Consider the following 20301-nt stretch of genomic DNA (forward strand, 5'->3'; position numbering starts at 1 on the left):
TGTAGTGATGGCCACAAGAATAAACAGTTTTAAAAGGGGATTAGAAAGATTAATAGAGGATTGGTCCATCAGTGGCTACTAGCCATTGTGACTGAGGGGAATTTTTACATTCAAAGGAATTAATCCTCTGAATCCCAGAGCCAGGAGGCAACAGCAAAAAAGGCCCCATTGTTGGCTCTCCAGAGGAAATGGCTGGTCACTGAGTGAACCAGGACACTGGACTAGATGGACCACTGATCTGATCCAGCAGGGCTCTTATGTTCTTATATTCACGCTCACTGTGGCTGCAGCCACTATGCATTATCACCACCCTTTCAAACATCACCATATCATTATGTTACTAGGGTCATCTTGTTTAATTGAAATAGCTCGTATCTAGCATAACTGGGAATCTACTGCTAGGACAGACTGACTGGCACCCAACCCTAGAGTAGTTCTTGGACAATTTGGATAATTCAGCTGCTTGCTGGTGCATCAGTCATCTATAAATAAGCTTACTTTAGGCATTGGTCAGTGATTGGTTGAACTGTGTTATGCCCATTTTGCATGCAGTCTTTTCTCTTTTTTAAAAAATGAGCTTCTGGCTTCCCTCAGCTCAGAAGTCTATATTCTCTGCTGCCTGTATGATCCTTGAAACCTTGCCTGACCTTGGAAGCTACAGCCCCAGCCTTGGGCAATATGCCTGCTGTGCATCCTCACCTAATCTCCCTGGTAGATAGCAAGGGTTGGACTTATAATCAGCCCTGGTTTTGCTTGTCCACAGAGAAAAAAAGGGTGATTGGGATTTTGCTGGCAAATTTCCGTCTATTCCAACTGTAGTTGCCCTCCATCTTACCCCAATGTGATTTCACCCCAGGGGTGTTCCTAAGGAAGCGGAGGAGGCCATTGTCATGTCTGGAGGTGTTGTGTTCTTGCTGGTTGGCTGCAGCAGGGAACACAGGTGGTGATGCATCAGATTAATGGCCTGCTGGATCAGATCAGTGGCCTATGTAGTCCAGCATTTCACACAGTGCCCAACCAGTTGCCTTGGAGGACCAACGATAGGCCAGAGAGGCCAAGGCCTTTCACTGATACAGCCTCCAAGCAGTAATACTCAAACTCTCTGTATCCAGTTTCCCTTTAGTTGTCATGGCTAGTACCCATTCATGAATCAAACTGCCTTTTAAAGCCGTCTATGCTCATAACCATCACTATATCCATTGACAGTGAATTCTTCAATGTAATTACCATTGAATTAAGGAACACTTATTTTTTACCATCTTGGATCTATTGCCCATCAACTTCATTGGGTACCCCCTAAGTTCTAGTATTATGGATGTGAGAGGAAAGGTTCACTTTCTCCATTCCATACATATTTTTTATAATCTTCTATCATGTCCCCCTCTATTTTTTTCTCCTTAATAAATAACCCTTTCTTTGTAGGTCAGGTGCTCTAAGCTCCTAATCAAGATTCTCTGGTGTGCAATTTTCAGTATTTGAGGACCTTGGCAGATATGAACATTTTTTATTAATTCAAAAACCTGCATACTTCCCTTCTATAAATTCAAAGCAGCAAGCAACCAATAAAATAAAAACCAAGAAAATAAAGTCAGTTCAGTGGAAATAAAATCCAAACATGCTGCTAGTAAAACGATTAAAACAAACATTAACATTTAGATTCTGCACATATTGACAGCCAAAGGACTTTTTAATTCTTTTCTTCTCCTCTAAAACCTTAATTTTTGGTATCACGCTAACTGCTTTTCAATGTTTTATTCTTCATCTATAAAAGGTCTTGATTTTAAAAGGCATTTTCCCACTGATTAATACTTGCAAGGTTGGCTTGTGGGCGTCTTTTGACTGTGGGACATTTGGGCAATTATGGCAAACGTCTTCTGCAGCAGGAGTCCTTCTCTGGGTAGCAGAGGGATAATAGTGGAGTAGAGCAAGATGGAATGGCAGGACTGGCTGGGTCTATCTACATGAACAGGATGCTAATCACACTATGTACCAGGTAACAGTGAACTCCCAAGCCAAACTATCTTTCATACAAAATACTCAAAAGCTAGTGTCACCAGGGCCCAGAATTTCTGGTGGGGCCCACTGTTGCTCCCACCCATACACTTCCCCTGTCACCTGTCTGTACCTGTGCTTCCAACTGTCCAGAATCAAGAAAGGGCATATGGATGCTGCACAGTGGTAGAACTCCTGGTGGCACTGGCAGCAGCACTCCCAGCTCTAAACACTGGCTGGTACTGACAAGGAAAGGGTGCACAGGTGGTCCAGGCAGCTGAACATGGGCAGCAGCAGGATTTACAAGCAAGGGCAGATGGGGGCATGCAGGTGTGGGAGTGGAAAGGAGGGCATGGGAAGACCCTGATAGCGGGCAGATGAGGGTCACTGGGACTGTCTGCCCAGCCCCCCACACACCTAGAACTGGTCCTGAGAACACTTCTCCAATAGGAGATGCAGGGTTGCCACAGCTTTCTGTCACTCTGAGAATGGAAGGCAAATCTTTCCCCATCATTGCATCTCTCTCTCTGTACTGGGGTGGAAACTTCTTGGCTGAATTTCTGCTGCTCTTCTTCAAAGATACTATCAGAAAACAGATTATTACATGTCTCTTCACAGCTCTGCAGCTAGGTGGGCACGGACATATTATTACAACTTAGAGTACACTGGAGCACAGCTGTGGATGCCTGGCCAGGGGATTCCAGTGCTCCTGGGGAGGGGAAGATATGGCGGTGGGAAGGGACAGAGGAGTGGGGGAAGGGGACTGAGACAAAACAGGGCTCGGCCCCCTTCCAGTCTACTTCCCATCCCGACGGTGACAGGTAATAGAGCCAGGAGGATTTGCCCACGCCCGTCATTGGTGTTATGCAACGCCAGGTCTATAAATAATAAAACCGAGACTCTTAGAGATTTCCTGCTTCGGCAGGACGCAGACCTGGCTTGCGTGACCGAGACCTGGGTGCAAGAGGGGGAGACAGTGGCTCTCTCCCAGATGACCCCCCCCCGGGTTACTCGGTCTTTCATCAATCACGGGTTAGTGGGCGGGGGGGAGGAGTGGCGCTATTCATACGGGAGGATTACTCCTTCCGGGCTCTCCCGGCCCCAACGATCAATGGCATTGAATGTGCCGGCCTGACGTGGGATGTCAGAGAGGGGTTGGTGATCTGGCTGGTGTACCGTCCACCTAACGCACCAGCCAGCGCCTTACCATCCCTGATGGAGGCGGTGTCGGGCTGGGCATTGGAGCACCCGAGGCTTGTGGTCCTGGGTGACTTCAATGTCCATGCCGATGACGCGGCCTCCAGTCAGGCAATGGACCTAGTGTCTTCCATGCCGACCCTGGGACTCTCTCAATTTATTCGACCCGTTCAGCCTGGAGGAAGTCGACAGAATTCTCATCTCTGCACGCCCAACAACTTGCGATTTAGATCCATGCCCCTCCTGGCTAATTAAATCTTGCCTGAGGGAGCTTAGATGTCCTTTACGGGACATCATAAATAGATCCCTCTTGGAGGGGCGTTTCCCAACGCCCTTAAAAGAGGCCTTGGTTTGCCCCCTCTTGAAAAAAAAGTACAGCAGATCCGGCCGAATTGGCAAACTACTGGCCGGTCTCGAATTTACCGTTTTTAGGTAAAATTATAGAGAGGGCAGTGGCGTTGCAGTTACAGGGTTTTCTGGATGACGCTTCCATCCTAGACCCTTGCCAGTCCGGCTTTCGCCCGGGTCATGGGACGGAGACAGTGCTGGTCGCCTTGGTGGATGACCTCCAGCGGCATCTAGATCGAGGCGGTGTGGCGGTGCTGATGTTGTTAGACCTGTCGGCCGCGTTTGACACGGTCGACCATCGGCTACTGACCTGCCGCCTCGCCGATGTTGGGGTTAGGGGGTTGGCCTTACAATGGCTTTCCTCCTTCCTTGAGGATTGGGGACAAAGGGTGGCAATCGGGGGTGAGCTCTCCCAGAGGCGCACACTACATTGTGGGGTGCCTCAGGGAGCAGTTCTCTATATGCGCCCCCTTGCCCAGATTGCCAGGAGGTATGGGCTTGGGTGTCACCAGTATGAAGATGACACCCAGCTTTATCTGCTAATGGATGGCCGACCTGACTGCGCCCCAGAGAACTTGGACCTGGCACTGCAGGCCATGGCAACTTGGTTAAGGCTGAGCGGGCTAAAATTGAATCCAGCGAAGACAGAGGTCCTTTGCCTGGGTTGGGGCGCTCTAGGAGGGGAAATATCTCTCCTGGTCTTTGACGGGGCGCCGCTAAAAGCGGCGCACCAGGTTAGAAGCCTGGGAGTTCTACTGGAGCCTTCATTATCAATGGAGGCCCAGATAGCAGCCGCTGCCAAGTCAGCCTTTTTTCATCTGAGGCAGGCAAGGCAGTTGGCCCCCTTCCTGGAACGTCGGGACCTGGCAACAGTGATCCACGCAACGGTCACCTCGAGACTGGATTACTGTAATGCCCTCTACATGGGGCTGCCTTTGTGCCGAACCCGGAAGCTGCAGCTAGTGCAGAACGCGGCTGCCAGACTGTTGCTGGGGCTCCCAAAGCGGGAGCACATACAGCCGGGGCTGCGTGAACTGCACTGGCTACCAGTTGTATACCGGATTCGCTACAAAGTGCTGGTTATTACCTTTAAAGCCCTATATGGCCGAGGACCTGCCTACCTTAGGGACCGCCTCTCCCCGTACGAACCCCAGAGAGCACTGAGGTCAGCAGGGAAGAACCTGCTGACTATCCCCGGGCCAAAGGAGGTAAGACTCCAGAGTACCCATACTCGGGCTTTCTCAGTTTTGGCCCCACAACTGTGGAATCACCTCCCAGAGGAAATGAGGGCCCTGCGGGACATTGAACAATTGCGTAGGGCCTGCAAAACCACCCTGTTCTAAATGGCCTTCACCAGCTGATACTACTAAATTGCCAAGTAAACTTGCCGATGGAATAGCACTAAACGTATTAATGTTTTTAGAATTTTATGGATTTTAATTAACTGTCTTCAAATGTTATTTATTATATAATGTATGTATCGAGTTTTATGCTGTTAGCCGCCCTGAGCCGCTTGGTCGGGGAGGGCGGGATATAAATAAAATGTGACTGACTGACTGACACAATGGAGTGACCACTGGCCAGAGCTAGTGTGTTGGAGGAAGGAGTCTCTTGTTCATGGGGCTTATTGGGATGACCACAAGAGACTGCCTGTTCATGGGGCATCTCTCCTCAAGACACAGTGCAGTAGCTCAGTTATGATTGTCAAGCCATTCACAGGTACCCGGGAATAGTTTCTCTTAATCTCAGATGGACACACTTCCCAAGAAGCATGGATGGGACTGACCGGGGTTCATTACTCTGAGCAAAACAAGAGACAATGGAGGCAGAAGACACTGAGTGTTTTCTTTTCCAGGGTTAACCATTTAAATAGTGCAGCAGAGAAGGCAGCATGTTGAAGGGAACAAGCAATTCAAAGAAAATCAGCATGGTGCAGTGGTTAACATGTCAGACTAGATTATGGGAGACCCAGGCTCAAATACTCTCTCTACCATAAAAGTTTGCTGGGTAATCACAGAGTTGGAAGGGGTTTCCAGGGTCATTTAGTCCAACCCCCTGTACAATGCAGGAAACTCACAAATACCTCCACCCCACACCCCCAGTGATACCTGCTCCACGTCCAGAAGATCCCCCCCCTCAAAAAAAACCCCTTTGCAGGATCCCTGGCAAAATTGGCCTGAAGAAGAATTGCTGCCTGACCCCACAGTGGTAAACAACATTCCCTGGGTGTGTAAGAAACTGCCACAAGAACTAAGTGTATGGGTATAGTATAGTATGGCAGTGGGTGTAGTATAGCCAGCAGATCTGGAGACTGTCTGGAAGTGTGAAACTCTAGTCCAGCTCCTTTTGTTGGGAGCTAGGTTTATTTTGGGGGCTAAGAGAATTGTGACTGGACCAAGGTCATCCAGCTGGCTTCAAGTGGAGAAATGAGGAACTGAACTCAGTTCTGCAAACTAGTTTGCTTCTCTTAACCACTATACCAAACTGGCTCTCAGTTTGATGGGTGAACTTAGGCTACTTATGTGCTCTCATCTAATCTACTTTACAGAGCTGTTGTGAGGAGAAAATGTTGAAAGCCACTCTAGGTACCCACTGGGGAGAAAAATGGTGTATAAATGAAATAAAATAACCCTCAAGGTAATGGCATCACATCCCTGCTAAATTCCTTCCTCTCTCAAAACTCCATCCTCCCCAGTCCCCCCCCTCCAAAAAAATTCCAAGCTGGAGAGGGCAACCACATTTCTCAGGAGTACTTATCTCTAGTTATTAGGAGCTTCTACTATCAACAAGCTCCATATTAATATGATTGGGGATACTAATTTAATTTAATTTACTTCATTTAATAATCCGCCTTTTTCACTGAGACTCAAGGCAGACGACAAAATGCAGGAAACAGTTCAGAAAGCACAAGAGACATTCAGTAACAATGCGATACTGTTAACTAAAAACTTCTCTACGGAACGTCAAAGAAAACAAGTAAGCTTACGATCTAATTATAAAATTATTACAAGCCGGAGAGAGAGAAAAAGAGAACGCCGAAATTAAAGTCATCATGGTTTGATTCGAGTTAGGTGGCGCTTTAAGCCTTTAAAAACAAACAAGGGGAGAGAGGTATAGAAATTGACAACAGAAAATTCTTGAAATAACACACTTCTATCTATCTGCTATTAACTCATGAACATATTTAGGAACGGACCTTTGAACTTTTCCACGAATCTTGTCTTGCGTCCCTTTACATCTGGTTCATTCATTCCACGCCTCCTTGATTGCAGGCAAGCAGCCGTCTGCCAAAGCGTCGCACAAACCTCAGACTCCGCCCTCCCACGTTCTCGCCCCTCCTCTTTGCCTTGCACGCCACGCCGTCGCCTAGCAACCGTTCTACAATGGAGTGCGGCTCTGTCTGCCTTGTGGCGGCTGAAGGTGCGCACTGCCGCCGTTTTGCTCCCTTGGGCACCGCTACGTACCTGTCTATGGAGCGGCGGCAAAGAATGGCTCCGCGCCAGCTGTAAGTGCTGCTCCGTCCTTTCCGGGGCTGGTCTTACCGAGGCGCCGGTGCAGCACGCCGAGCAGGGAGGGAGGGAGAGAGGGAAGGAGACCCAAGCAGGTGTTTTGCCGCGCAGTCCTTTTGCGAGAACTGGCCTGCGTGGGGACTCTGCGTGAAGAGCATCCTGGGAGAATTTTTTACTAAAGGAAGAAAGAGGGAGTCTGGAAGAGCTGGAAGATAGGCAGAAATCGAACAGATTTATTTTCCCTTTAGGTAGGTGCAAGAGCAGGGAAGACTTCACCTGTTAAATTCCTGCCTCGATGTCAGCTGTTGACCGGATATGCGTGTTGGTCGGATGTCAGATAGACACTGTGCTGTATTTTGTGATTTGCACAAGTGGCTTTGCCCTTGGGTCAGCCTCCACACAGCTGCAGTTAAAAAGGCTACTGACACAGAAAGCACAAATTGAGCCTCACTGAGAGTTCAGGATTTCATCACACTATTCACTATAGTGGTTTCCTAACTTCTGATAGCCAAGGCAAACTTTTCTCCCCCTGAACAAAAACTGAGAACTTTATCATTCCCCTGAATTCCCACCCCCCTTTCATTTGAAATCTTTGGGGGGGTCACCAGATGACAACCATATTGAAGTGGAAGAATGGCCTGCACAACTCACAAGGCTACAAGGCTCACATTTGAGGGTGCTCCTCTATAATGTTAAAAGCGCCTTGCAAACAGAAAACCAGCTTAGCAAACAAAGAGATGGCACCACTCTTCTCGTTGTACTAGTCTCTGTTGACACAGAGTGTTTATTGTGTTTGTTTTAATGTGAAGGAACCTACTGCACTGGAATGTACCACCTGAAGCCTGCAGTGGTGAAATTCATTATCTACCTCCTATTCCCTCATTCTCCAGATCTGTTAAAACTGTAATTCCCAATTTCCTATTATTTAAGTATGTTATAATTATGTATACATTACATACATTTGTATTACAGTTTAATTTGAAAAACTGTTTTAAGAGTCTTTTCACTATTCTTTTATTTTATTGGATTTATATCCCGCCCTCCCCACCAAAGCAGTCTCAGGGCGGCTTACAATTTATGTCATTTATAGTCTGCCTTTCTCACTTGGTCTCAAGAACAATTACACAGAGTGTGTTTAAATAATAAAGCACTCATGTAGAAATGGCATACACAGTTAAAGGAATGCTTTTTAATAGTTTGTTGAATAATATGAGGAGGGCAACCAATACATTGGGAATGCCAGCTTTTTTCATTAGTGGTGGGCTTCTGTGCCTCTGTGTGAACAGAAACAAAGTTAGTGTAACGTACTGAGACAGGAGACGTTGGTAGGGCAACATGCTTTAATGGAGGCACGTTACAAGAGAGCGAACACGCGGGCCGGGCCCCGCTTATATACAATATCCCGGAACAACCTCCCTGGCTGGCCAGCCCAATCCTGGCCAGTTAAACTTCCCGCCACAGCCTGTGATGGGCGGGGTGTTTTGCGCCCTGTGCGGAGTCGCCTGGGGGCAGCCCAGTCGCCTCTGCACATGGCCGCGTTTGCTTGGTCTATCGTCCTTGTGTTATATCGTAATGGCATCCTAGCGATACACTACAGTTAGGCCCAGTTGTATTCATGACTTGGGAAAGAGTTTATTTAAAGCCTCCCTTTCTCATTGAAGCTTAAGGTGTATTATGGAATAAAAGCAGTGTGATTATACAACATAAAATATCCAATGAACAATGCAGTTGGCCTAGGATTACAGAATTAGTAAACAATGAGAACCACAACTACCTCTGCAAGGTACAGTGGGATTACAAAGGTAGAAGGTATTGTAGTAAAAGCAAGGTGCTCTCTTCAATAACCATTGCAGTGGACTAACATCCTGTTCTGTAATGAAGGTATCCTTCTGCACTACAATTCCACTGCAGTTCTATAAAAAAACCCTGCTGGATATTTCTGTGGATTTGATAGAATTGTGGGAACCTTGCTAATCTACTCAGGCTAGCCTTTCTGCATGGTGGGAGACACCACAGAGAATGCACTTGGTTGGGCAGTCACCAATTTTACCAGTTTGCAGAGTAATATCTTGTTATGACTTTGTTTGTTATGAGTTCCTATGACTTAAATCTTTAAAATCTCACACTTCAGCTTTTAGTATCACAGAAAGATCCTGGAATATGAGGATTTTATACTTAGCATAGGGTTGTATTCCCCACAGACAAGTTCTTCCTATCTTTTTTTTTTAAGTTAAATTTTTTTTCTCCATGCAATCTTTCCCTTTTGTTTCTTTGTTTTCAGCCTAAACAATTACTTCCTATTTTCTCTTAGGCTATTTTTGTGTGTTTTTATTTATTTATTTATTTATTTAAGATTTGTATCCCGCCCTTCCCAGAAGTGGCTCAGGGCGGCTTCCAATAGTAGATCCAACAAAATTACAATAGTTAAACATATAAAGGGATCCATATTTAAAACAGATAAAACAGATAAAACAGATAAAACCTTAGTTATTAATACACATTAATAAATATTGCATCTGTATATAAAAGAAATCCAGCAAGTTACATTAAAATTCTCAAGCTAGTTATAGGCTAGCCGGAAGAGGGTCGTCTTACAGGCCCTGCGGAACTGAACAAGGTCCCGCAGGGCCCTCACCTCTTCCGGCAGCTGATTCCACCATGTAGGGGCCATAACAGAGAAAGCCCTTTCTCTGGTGGACTTCAAGCGGGCTTCCTTCGGCCCAGGGATGGTAAGGAGATTTTGTGTTCCCGACCTCAGTACTCTCTGGGGAACGTGCGGGGAAAGACGGTCCTTCAGGTAGACAGGTCCCAAGCCATATAGGGCTTTAAAGGTGATAACCAGCACCTTGTACCGGACTCGGTATATTACTGGAAGCCAGTGCAGGGTCCGAAGACCCGGCTGAATGTGTTCCCGCTTTGGGAGACCTAATAACAGCCGGGCCGCGGCATTCTGCACCAGCTGCAATTTCCGAGTTCGGGACAGGGGCAGCCCCATGTAGAGGGCATTACAGTAGTCTAACCTCGAGGTGACCGTGGCATGGATCACTGTTGCTAGGTCGTCGCGCTCCAGAAAGGGGGCCAACTGCCTTGCCCGCCTAAGATGAAAAAATGCGGACTTGGCAGCGGCTGCTATCTGAGCCTCCATCTTTAGGGAAGGCTCCAACAGCACCCCCAAGCTCCTGACCCTGTCCGCCGCTATCAGCGGCGCACCGTCAAAGGCTGGTAGGGGGATTCCCCCTTCCGGACCACGGCGACCCAAGCAAAGGACCTCTGTCTTCGCAGGATTAAGCTTCAGCCCACTCAGTCAGCTTTGTAGTTTAGCAGAGTCACAGCTCATAACAATGATATTCCTGCCTAGCAACTATGAAATAGCAGTTATAATTTGTTTTTTAAAGGGCTAGTAATTTTGGCTAAAAAGTGCAAAACAGTACTTGTCACTACCATCACCCTACCAGAGAAACAGGAATAGATAACTGACAAGATTCATGAGTACTTTGAGAGCATGTGACATAATTAATCAGACAGGAAGAAAAAGAGATGAAATTTTGAAAGGACAAATAACACTAGGAAGCCTCAATAGTAATTTGACTCACCATACAAGAGAGGCTCATACTGCAACTGTTTTTTTAAATTTTAAATAAATCACCGCACACCAGGTCTGGAAAAGTTTGGGAAAATGGAAAACAATACAGAAAACAATCAAATGCAGCAATTTGGCTAGCTAGGATGCCTTCTGGATTCTGTGCAAAAGTCAAGTGAATTAATCATGGCAACTGCATGCTAAACTAGTGTGAGATCAAACTATATTATGGGCGCATGAGTACATTTTGGTACTGGATGTGGAAAATCCATGTTGTACCCTTCTATACACACAATTCAATACAGTATAGTCATAAATTAAATTTACCACTGGCTGTTGCTTGATGCTCCTCATAAACTGAGTTGTCTAGTGCCTGTAATGAAGAGCATATGTAATTACGAGAATACAATAGGCAGGCACACAGAGGATATTGCTCATTATCTTAGGATGCTAGGGAAAAGCCCCTGGATAAGTTAGACAAAGCCCATTGGACGTGAGCTTCATGCAAACCATATATGTCAAGGTGATAAAGATGTTGAGTTAACCCAGCATGTCAGAGGCTGCTGATAAGTTGAGAAGGATAAGAACAGAAGTGAGACTTGTGCTGGAATGAGATCCTGGCAAGTCATTAATAAGTCTGGAGGAAAGGCTGTGACTGAAGACAGGCGGGCGGAGAGAGATGTGGGATCAGAAACACTAAGCAGGGTAAGGAGGAATGTTGGAGGAGAGATCATCTTGGCTCATGAACTGTAAAAGCAGAGCTGCTTAAACAGCCACTTATCAATAAGGAGACAGAAGTATTTCTGATATCCAATTAGTTGAACGTGCACTGACCTGACATACCAATGTAAAGAGCTTGTCCCATAGTACAGTATGCAGCCTGAACATATACAATTTTCTAGGTCTTCCTGATGACTCTTACCAAATATGGCCCAAGCATGTGGGAGAAAGCATGGGTGTGAATGAGCAGGTAGATTTTATCAGATGCAGGATGGAGCTGTCTGCAAGCTTAGTTCTAGGAGACTGCCTATTTATCCCTTCAGAAATGCATCAGGGGTTTTTTTCTTTCACATCTCATGAATTTTTGCTAAAGAGGTGTGTATGGATATGTTGCACCCGGTTTAGTTGCTGGACTTTTGGCTTTGTTTTTTGTTTTTACAGCGTTTTCTAAATGGCTTTTTAAGATGGTCAATGGAATGCCATTTGTACTTTACATACTATACTACATTTGTACTTTACATACTACATACAATAGATGCAATCAGTGTTTACTGAATTTTGTTACCATGTTCAAGAACAATGATAATTGGAGCAGCATCTTCAGTGGGGAGAGCTCCCATCTTCCCGTATTTGCCAGGAACAGTCACTAATTTGGGGTATTTGTCCCTGCGAAACTACTATCCTTGTTTTTGCTTCCTGTGGCACCTTTAAATTTTATTCTGATTCAAGCTCTGTAGAAATTACTGAGTTGCAGATGGGAGTGGATGTATCTCCTGTTGCTTTTGAAAATGTTTGCGGCAGACCCAGAAAAGAATGTTTCTTCTTCTGTTCAATTTTAAATATGGATAATAAAATCATAAACTGAGACAAGCATAACACCAGTTGTCAAAAGCACTTTAGCAATTGATTGATGCTGGTCTGTAGCATGACTTTTGATTTTGAGCCTTTTTCAGTGGACCTTTTACATTTAAATTATTGTATTTATATCTGATTATTTAGAGGAAGACTTAGAAGAAATACTAATATTGCAATCAGGTAATAACATTTGCATATGCATTTATTTATACGTTTATTTGTGGTGTATACTAGGATGCCAGGTTAACATCATATCACAGGTTGCCCAAGTTTATTTTGAATGTTTCGATAATAGAACAATAAAAGAGTAGCACCTAAAAGACCAACAAAATTTATTCCAACATAAGCTTTCATATAACAGAGCTCACGTCATATGCATACAGCTAACAGACTTGCAGTGACATCTGGTCCTAAATTCCATGTCTTTGCATTTAAACTGATAGCATTTCCATCTTGATTGAGCTTAACTGTTTCTCCACAAAAATACTCAGCAATAGACATTAGTAGACTCACTGTGCCATCCTAAGCAGATACACCCTTCTCATTGAAGTCAGTGAGCTTAGAGGAGTGTAACTCTGTTTATCATTTCACTATCAATGTTTCCACAAGAAACACATATTCATTTTGCATAGTTTCTGGCTATATTTTATCTTCTGCACCTCTCACCAGTCTCCATCCTTTCTGGGGTTTTTTTCCATGGTGTCATACATGGATGTATTTTATCACTTCAATCTGTATGCAGAGAGTATAAGGAAAACTGGATTAAATTTAGATGAAGGTGGGGTGAAAATGGGTATAGGGAATATTTTTAGATATGCAGATGACACCGTATTACTGGCAGAAACTAGTGAAGAAATGACTCCTGATGAAGGTTAAAACAGAAACTGCCAAGGCAAAGCAGAATTATAGTTGAACATGAAGAAGACAAAAATAATGACTACTGGGGAATTAGACAATGAAGAAATTGAAATTGTTTGAGATTTGCTATACCTTGGCTCCATCATCAATCAAGAGGAAGACTGCAACCAAGAAATCAGAAGAAGATTGAGACTGCAAAAGGTTGCTAGAAAAGATCCTTAAATGAGAAGATGTGTTGTTGGCAACCAAGATCAAGTTAATTTATGCCACATGACCCCCCATTGTTATTTGTGGGTCTGAAGAAAGCTGACAGAAGAAAGTATAGATTCTTTTGAAGTGTAATGTTGGAGGAGAGTTTTAAGGATACTATGGACTGCCCAAAAGATCAATAAGTGATTTCTCGATCAGATAAAGCCTGAACACTTCCTAGAAGCTAAAATGACAAAACTGAGGCTATTGTGCTTTAGTCACATGATGGATTGACTCAGTCAAGGAAGCCACAGTCCTCACTTTGCAAGACCTGAGAATGGATGTCAACAACAGGATGTTTGGGAGGACATTAATTCATAGGGTTGCCATAAGTCAGAAGCAAGTTGATGGCACTTAACACACATACACATATTGTTTACATTCTGGTTCTTTGTTGAATTGTAATACAGACTGTGGCAGAACGGGCCTGCTCTGGCCCGCAGGCCCTATTCTGCCCTGCTTTCCCAGGTTTATCTCTACCCCTAGAGAGGCTTTTCTTTCTGCCTGGTAACTCGCCATCACCATCTGACTTTTGTAAGGAATTGCCCACTGGGAGGGTCAGGACTCCCAGCTTCCCTTCCAGTTCTGAGGCCTAGCCTTTGTGTCTCCCGCTATGCAGTGTCTGGTCACCACAGAGACATATTACTGCCTTGTGCATCCCTGGAGGAATAGTCACTTGCCACTGCCTGCTTTCCCCTGGTGCTCTGTTTAAAATAGCGCACCCAAGATGGTAGAGGTCTATGTGGTACAGAGAACCACTCCTAGCATCAAAAGTTATGAAGTATTTATTTAAAAGAAAATGTTTACAAGCATACTTTTAGCACAGCTGCAGACTGTGCAAGGGATTCCCAAAATAAATAGGTAAAAAGCAAATCCTCTGTCCCTCTCTCTATACATGCCCTGTTAGATGTTAAAATATAGGGCAGGCTTCTTTAGTTTAGGTAGTTACAAATCCCTACAATGATTACATTACCTTGAGGTTCCCTCCAGCTCCTTAGGCCAGTGCATTGTCAAACATGGCTGCCTTCCCATGGGAGAGGTCTCTGTGCTCTCAAGGACTCCGTATCCAAAGAAAGAGACCTTTCTCCTGAGTACCGGGAGTTTTTATGACTTCTCTTTTCTCTTCCCACTGACCAGATCAAGCCACATCAGAGAAGCTTTTTATGCGATCCTCCAGAATTTACTTCCTCAAGCCTCTCTAGTATTTAATACTTCCTGTGGAAAAACACCAGTTTGTGTGTGTGTGTGTCTGTGTGTTTTGGATGGGAGGAGACTATCAAAATTTAGGTAGGCCTTGGCCTAATCTCCTCATTCCTTCCTACCCTCCTGTCTTTAACCAGTAATCTGAGGGCAGCTTCCTGGAGAGGACAGGAAATCTATCAAGGTTAGAGGTTATCAGTGTTCTCTCTAACCTGAGTTAGCATGAGCTAATTCACATATTTTTAGCCTCCAGCTCACACATTTTTGTTTTAGCTCAGGAAGGATGGCCCCAGAGTACAATAATTTATGCAGTAACTCACAACTTTAGTACCAGTAGCTCACAAAGTAGAATTTTTGCTCTGCAGCTTAGAGGGAACATTGGATGCGTTCTGTCCCAGAATGCTGCAAGAGAGAGATCCAGTTCCTGGGCTGGAACTGCTGTGTCTGGTCACCCAAATTGTGTTTTTGGGTGGGAAGCTAGTCTATCATTGGTTGGATCTTGCCACAGACAGAGCTCTGCTCTTGGGACAGAGACAGCTGTATTGGGGGATATGTTTGACTAGCTTACCCCAGAGTAACAAAGTAAAGTACCTGCCCAGCATACTACCTAGATAGGGCATGAGTTTAAAGTATGGAAAGAAATGAAGTGTTTTTATTTTAAATAAATCTTTTGATTGTTGAAGGAGTGAAATCCCTCTGTACCACACAGTTCCCCCAACCACTTGGAAATGCTAGGAGTGAGCTAGAGGATCCCTAGGAAGGAGAAAAGTGGTAAAATGGCTAGTTGCCAGTCTCCAGGGAAGCCCCAAAGATCCCTGGGAAGCCCTGAGGGAGGTTCCTAGTGACACCAAAGGAGATTAGGAGGCTGTCCTTCCTAACCAGAGCCCAAGATGGACAGTGGTGGCAGCAGTACCCTGAGGCAAAGGAGTAGAATGTCTCCTTCAGGTCGGAATCCTAAGGGGTAGGCAGAGCCAGGGCCTGCTAGCTGACACAGGCCCAGTCCGCTACACCTCCAAATCTCTGTTCCCTGCTCAAAGGGTGGGGGGAGAAGTGGATTAGCTTGATCCACCCATTATCTCTCCTGCTAGATCCGGGCCTCAGATTTAGCAGGAGCTCACAGGAGCACAGCTCCTGAACCTTTCTGAAAGTTTCCCCTCTTCCTCCCCACCTGTGTTGTCCATTGAATTTTAAGGTGCAGCTGCATAACAATCTCTGGATTAGGAGAGCAGGCAGCCACCAGGGGCTTTGCCACACACCCCGCAGCCCTCATTAACACCTGAAAAAGCCTGAGCCATCCTTTCTCCACTTCTTATGCGATTTTGGGCAGTGGGTGGCTTGTTGGCCTTTTGACATGGGGGGGTGCAGCCCAGGAGAGTCCCAGGCAAGCGACGCCTGCTTGGGCTGGCTGGATCTCTATCCAGCCTAATCAAGCCTCGCTCGTGCAGGGCTCTCCTTTCTTGCGTCAGATTGCTTTTGTCTGGTGGTGGTGGCTTATGCTAATGAGTTGTGCTAATGAGCTCCTCTACCTATTTTTTTTACAAAATGACCCCTGGCTAGATCTATTAGCATTTGTAAGAAGGCAAATCTGGAGAGCAATTGCACTGACTTCCTCCTTCCCAGCCTGTTCTTTGCCCAGAGAAAAAACTGTTAAAATGCAAAGGGAGGTTTTGTTCTTTTCAAACTTCCCAGGAAAAAAAATGCATTTCTTCAACAGACATTCTTTATGTTACTAAAATAGTTTTTCTTAATCTACAAATTTTTTTTCAAAATTTAAAAACATCCTTCATCAATTAATCAACTAATTAAGTTGGTGATTGTCAGACTGGATAAAGGTAAAGGTAGTCTCCTGTGCAAGCACCAGTCGTTTCTGACTCTGAGGTGATGTTGCATCATAACATTTTCATGGCAGACTTTTTTATGAGGTGGTTTGCCATTGCCTTCCCCAGTCATCTACAAGCTGGGTACTCATTTTACTGACCTTGGAAGGATGGAAGGCTGAGTCAACCTGAGCCAGTACCAGAAACCTGCTTCTGCCGGGATCGAACTCAGGTCGTGAGCAAAGAGTTCAGACTGCAGTACTGCAGCTTTACCACTCTGTGCCATGGGGCACCAGTGCATAACAGTTATTCAATAATTATTTAAAATGCAAATGTGTCATCTTGCTCTTCATCAGTGACAGAACCGCCATTCTCTGCATCCATAGTAATGTTATAACATCATAACATTGCTGCCATTTTAAAGGTTCCCTGTTCCTCCTTAGCTGCCAACTAAGAAAATGGCTAGTAATCATTGAGCCGGATACACAAATTTATAACAGTGTTATTAAATAATTATGAATCATGTTAAATGTGCCATCATGTACAGAACCTCCTTAAATGCATATGCAGTAATGTTATGACATCATAACATTAAAAAAGAAAGCAAGCAGAGATCTATAGGGGAAGAGAAGGAGTGGGGAAATGAAGAAACAACACAAGTGCATGGCATCAAAAGCTGCCCGCCAGAAGAAGGAAAGGAAAGGAACTTCATAGACAAATAATTGGACAGAGAAGGCTACATGTAATCTCACTGTGCATCTTGCCCCAACGGTATAATGTTGCTATATTATAATGAAAACAATTGGCATCATAATGCAATCAACATTACACTTTTAAAAATTAGCGGATTGCTCAGGAGACAACCTGATTCCAGGAGGGCGGGGTGAACATGCAACACTGATAACACAAAAGGGCAGCGGGAAACAAAATTTTAAATCAGGAATTCCTCACTGGAAAACTGCAAGTTCAGATCCGAAAGGAAAAAAATTGCAGAAGTGGATTCAGAAAATGTGGGGTAACAGGACACTAAATTTAGATCTATAACTGAGGAGACAAAAAATGTGTGGAAAGTTTTACAAACTTGATTATTTAAGGCAGGGGTGTCAAACATGCGGCCTTGGGGCCGAATCAGGCCCCCGAAAGGCTCCTATCAGGCCCCTGAGCAACTGGCTCTCATCTGCTTCCTTCTTCCTATTTCTTGCTTCCCTCTGCATAGCAGCTTGCTTTGCTCAATCACATAGGAGCTACAGAGCAAAACCTCTATTTTCTCCATTGACTGAGACTCCTCCCTTGGGAAGGAAGGGCAGGAAGGAGAGCTTGCTTTTCCAGGCTCTCTCAATTGCACAGCCCAGCTTCTGAGCCAAGCCACTCTTCCTTCTGTTGGCTGAGACTCCTCCCTCTCCTGGTCCCCTGGGGAAGGAAGAAAAGAGCTAGAGCTTCCTTTGTCCAATTCCTTGGATTCCATGGGAGAAATACATAGAAAGCACCTTTAAGACCATTGGGTGCTAATGTTTTAAGCATGTTTTATTTTAAGGATTTTTTAAAAACTTTAATTGTGTTTGTGTCTTTTATAAAGTTAATCTTAAATAGGTACACACATGGCCCGGCCCGACATAGCCTTGCCCATCAAGGTCTCATTTATGTCAGATCCAGCCCTCATAGCAAATGAATTTGACACCCTGATTTAAGGACACCGATGCTGAGGTTTGCACTTGTGCAGAAATGGTCAGAGTCAGCCCTAGTGGCTTTAGTGGATGACCTGTGTCTAAACGTAGACAAAGACCATGCTTCTTTGTTATTTTTACTTGATTTATCTGCAGCATATGCTACAGTAGATCATGCCATCTTGTTGAGGCATTTGGAGGCAGAAGTAGGTATCAAGGGATGTAATTTGGACTGGTTTAAATTGTTCCTTGTGGATTGGACTCAACAGGTTGCCATTGGAGATCAATTCTCTTCAGTGTGGGAGCTGTCCTTTGGAGTTCCACAGGACACAATCTTATCCCCATGTTAATCAACCGCTATGTAAAACCTTTAGAAGAAATCATTAGTAGCTTTGAAACTGCAACATGCTGATGACACCCAGCTCCAATCTCTCTATTCAGATTCCCTAATGTGCAGTAGAGGTCTTTGACTACTGTGGTTAACTGGCTGAAAGAGAACAAACTGAAACTGAACCCAGACAAGATGGAAGTTATGTTGGTTGATCTTAAATGATATTGTGCTTTCCATTTTTTATGTGGTTCAACTAACTTGGTTAAGAGCCTAGGGTTTATACTAGATCCTCCATTACTGCTGGAGAAGCAAGTTAATGTAGCCACCAAAAATGTTTTTTTCCAGTGAAGTTTAGCCTGGAAGATGATCACATACTTTGACTCAGCCAATCTGGGCACCTGGATCAAGGCCATAGTGACATCAAGACTAGCCTACTGTAATGCACCCTTCTTATGTCTGAATCAGCTCAGGAACTTCAGTTAGTACAGAGTTGAGAGCTAGGTGGAGCATGCATATTACACCCGTTCTGCAGTCAGTCCATTGGCTGCCCATCAGTTACTGAGCTTAATCCAAGGTATTGGCCACCACACACAAAGCCATAGACTCTCAAACCTGCAAGGCCACCTCTTTACCTGTGTCCCACCCTGACAACTTTGCTCATCTGGGCAGAGCCTTCTGCAGATGCCACCCTATAGATTGGCAAGATCAACAGCTGCCAGTATATGTGTCTTCTCTGTAGTGGCCCATACCCTGTGGAATGACATGCTTGAGGAGGTCAGGAAGCCTCCCACTCCTGGCATTTAATAAACCATGAGAATTGTTCAGGAGGTCATAGGAAGGAAAATAAGGCTACATAGTAACATAACGGCCTAGGGAAATGTGCTGGAGTTCAGTGGATAGTACCATGTTCTGCATTGTTCACCTTGTCAGGTTTAATACTTATGCTTTGTTCAGACACAGGCTCTGTTTCAAATTTCTGCAGTTTCTAGTCCTGTTACATTGCTTATTAAATGTATCATCCTACTGATTGTGTTGATTTATTTTGTTCAGCCTGCCTTGAGTCTCAGCGGGAAAGGTGGACTATAAATAATATAAATTAAATTTAGGCTCTGGGCAAAGGTTTCTTCGTGTTTTTGTCTTAACTTCCTCTCTGTGATTACCTTCTATCTGTAGTGCAGTGAAATGATTTGACTGTCTTGTGTTAATTTTGCTGCTGTTTTATTTAATTTCTACTACTGCTGTTTGTTTTTTTGTTTGTTCACCAGTTGTTAGTTGTTTCAAACAAAATATTTGGAAAAAACAGCATTGACTTTTTTTTTTAAAAAAAGTAAGGGGTCCAAGGAAATTAATGATCCATGTGGCCACTTGTGTTTTCCAGTGTAGACACCTTCAGAATATTTAACCTTGAGCTCCCAGAAAGGAATAACATCTTAGAGAAGTTTCAAGGGGAGTACACTCCAAGGAAACAGGATCAACACCCTCCACTTGAGTGGCGCAATACCCCTCAACCACATCATATTAAGTTCATCAAGACCAATGCCAGGTTTTTAAATAAACCAATCTGTTATGTGGACACAGAAGACACAAAAGACAAAGAGGTGAGGGTTGTTTATACGTATCAAAGCTGAGAAGAGGTTAAATAATTGAGCCAACAGGGGCATTTTTTTGAGCAAAAACACACAGGAATGCAGTTCCAACTGGCTTGGCACCAGAGGGTGTGGCCTAATATGCAAATAAGTTCCTGCTGGGCTTCTTTAAAAAGTACTGATCGAAACAATGGTAATGTCAGGGGGTGTGACCTAATATGCAAATTAGTTCCTGCTGGGATTTTTCTACAAAAAAACCCTGGAGCCAACACAATTTGCATGTACCATTAGAGATCTTTGTTGGAACAGCAGAGAATGGCTGGAGTTGTTGCCCTATGCTTGTGAATATGATTATAAGCACATGGTCCTTGGTTCAGCCTCTGGCATCTCTAGCT

General features: G+C 44.5%; 1 protein-coding gene across 1 annotated transcript in view; it reads left to right on the forward strand.

Moving 5' to 3' along the window:
- The first annotated feature begins 6851 nt into the window (after nucleotides 1-6851).
- The window catches only part of C1H2orf73 (chromosome 1 C2orf73 homolog), a 37342-nt gene continuing 23892 nt past the window's right edge, over nucleotides 6852-20301 (forward strand). The window contains exons 1-2 of the mRNA XM_060249153.1: nucleotides 6852-7042; nucleotides 19699-19918. Of these exons, the coding sequence (XP_060105136.1) occupies nucleotides 6921-7042; nucleotides 19699-19918 (342 nt within the window). The 5' untranslated portion in view covers nucleotides 6852-6920. The remainder of the gene's footprint in view (nucleotides 7043-19698; nucleotides 19919-20301) is intronic.

Source organism: Heteronotia binoei, chromosome 1, assembly GCF_032191835.1.
Source record: "Heteronotia binoei isolate CCM8104 ecotype False Entrance Well chromosome 1, APGP_CSIRO_Hbin_v1, whole genome shotgun sequence".
In the NCBI taxonomy this organism is placed as follows: domain Eukaryota; kingdom Metazoa; phylum Chordata; class Lepidosauria; order Squamata; family Gekkonidae; genus Heteronotia; species Heteronotia binoei.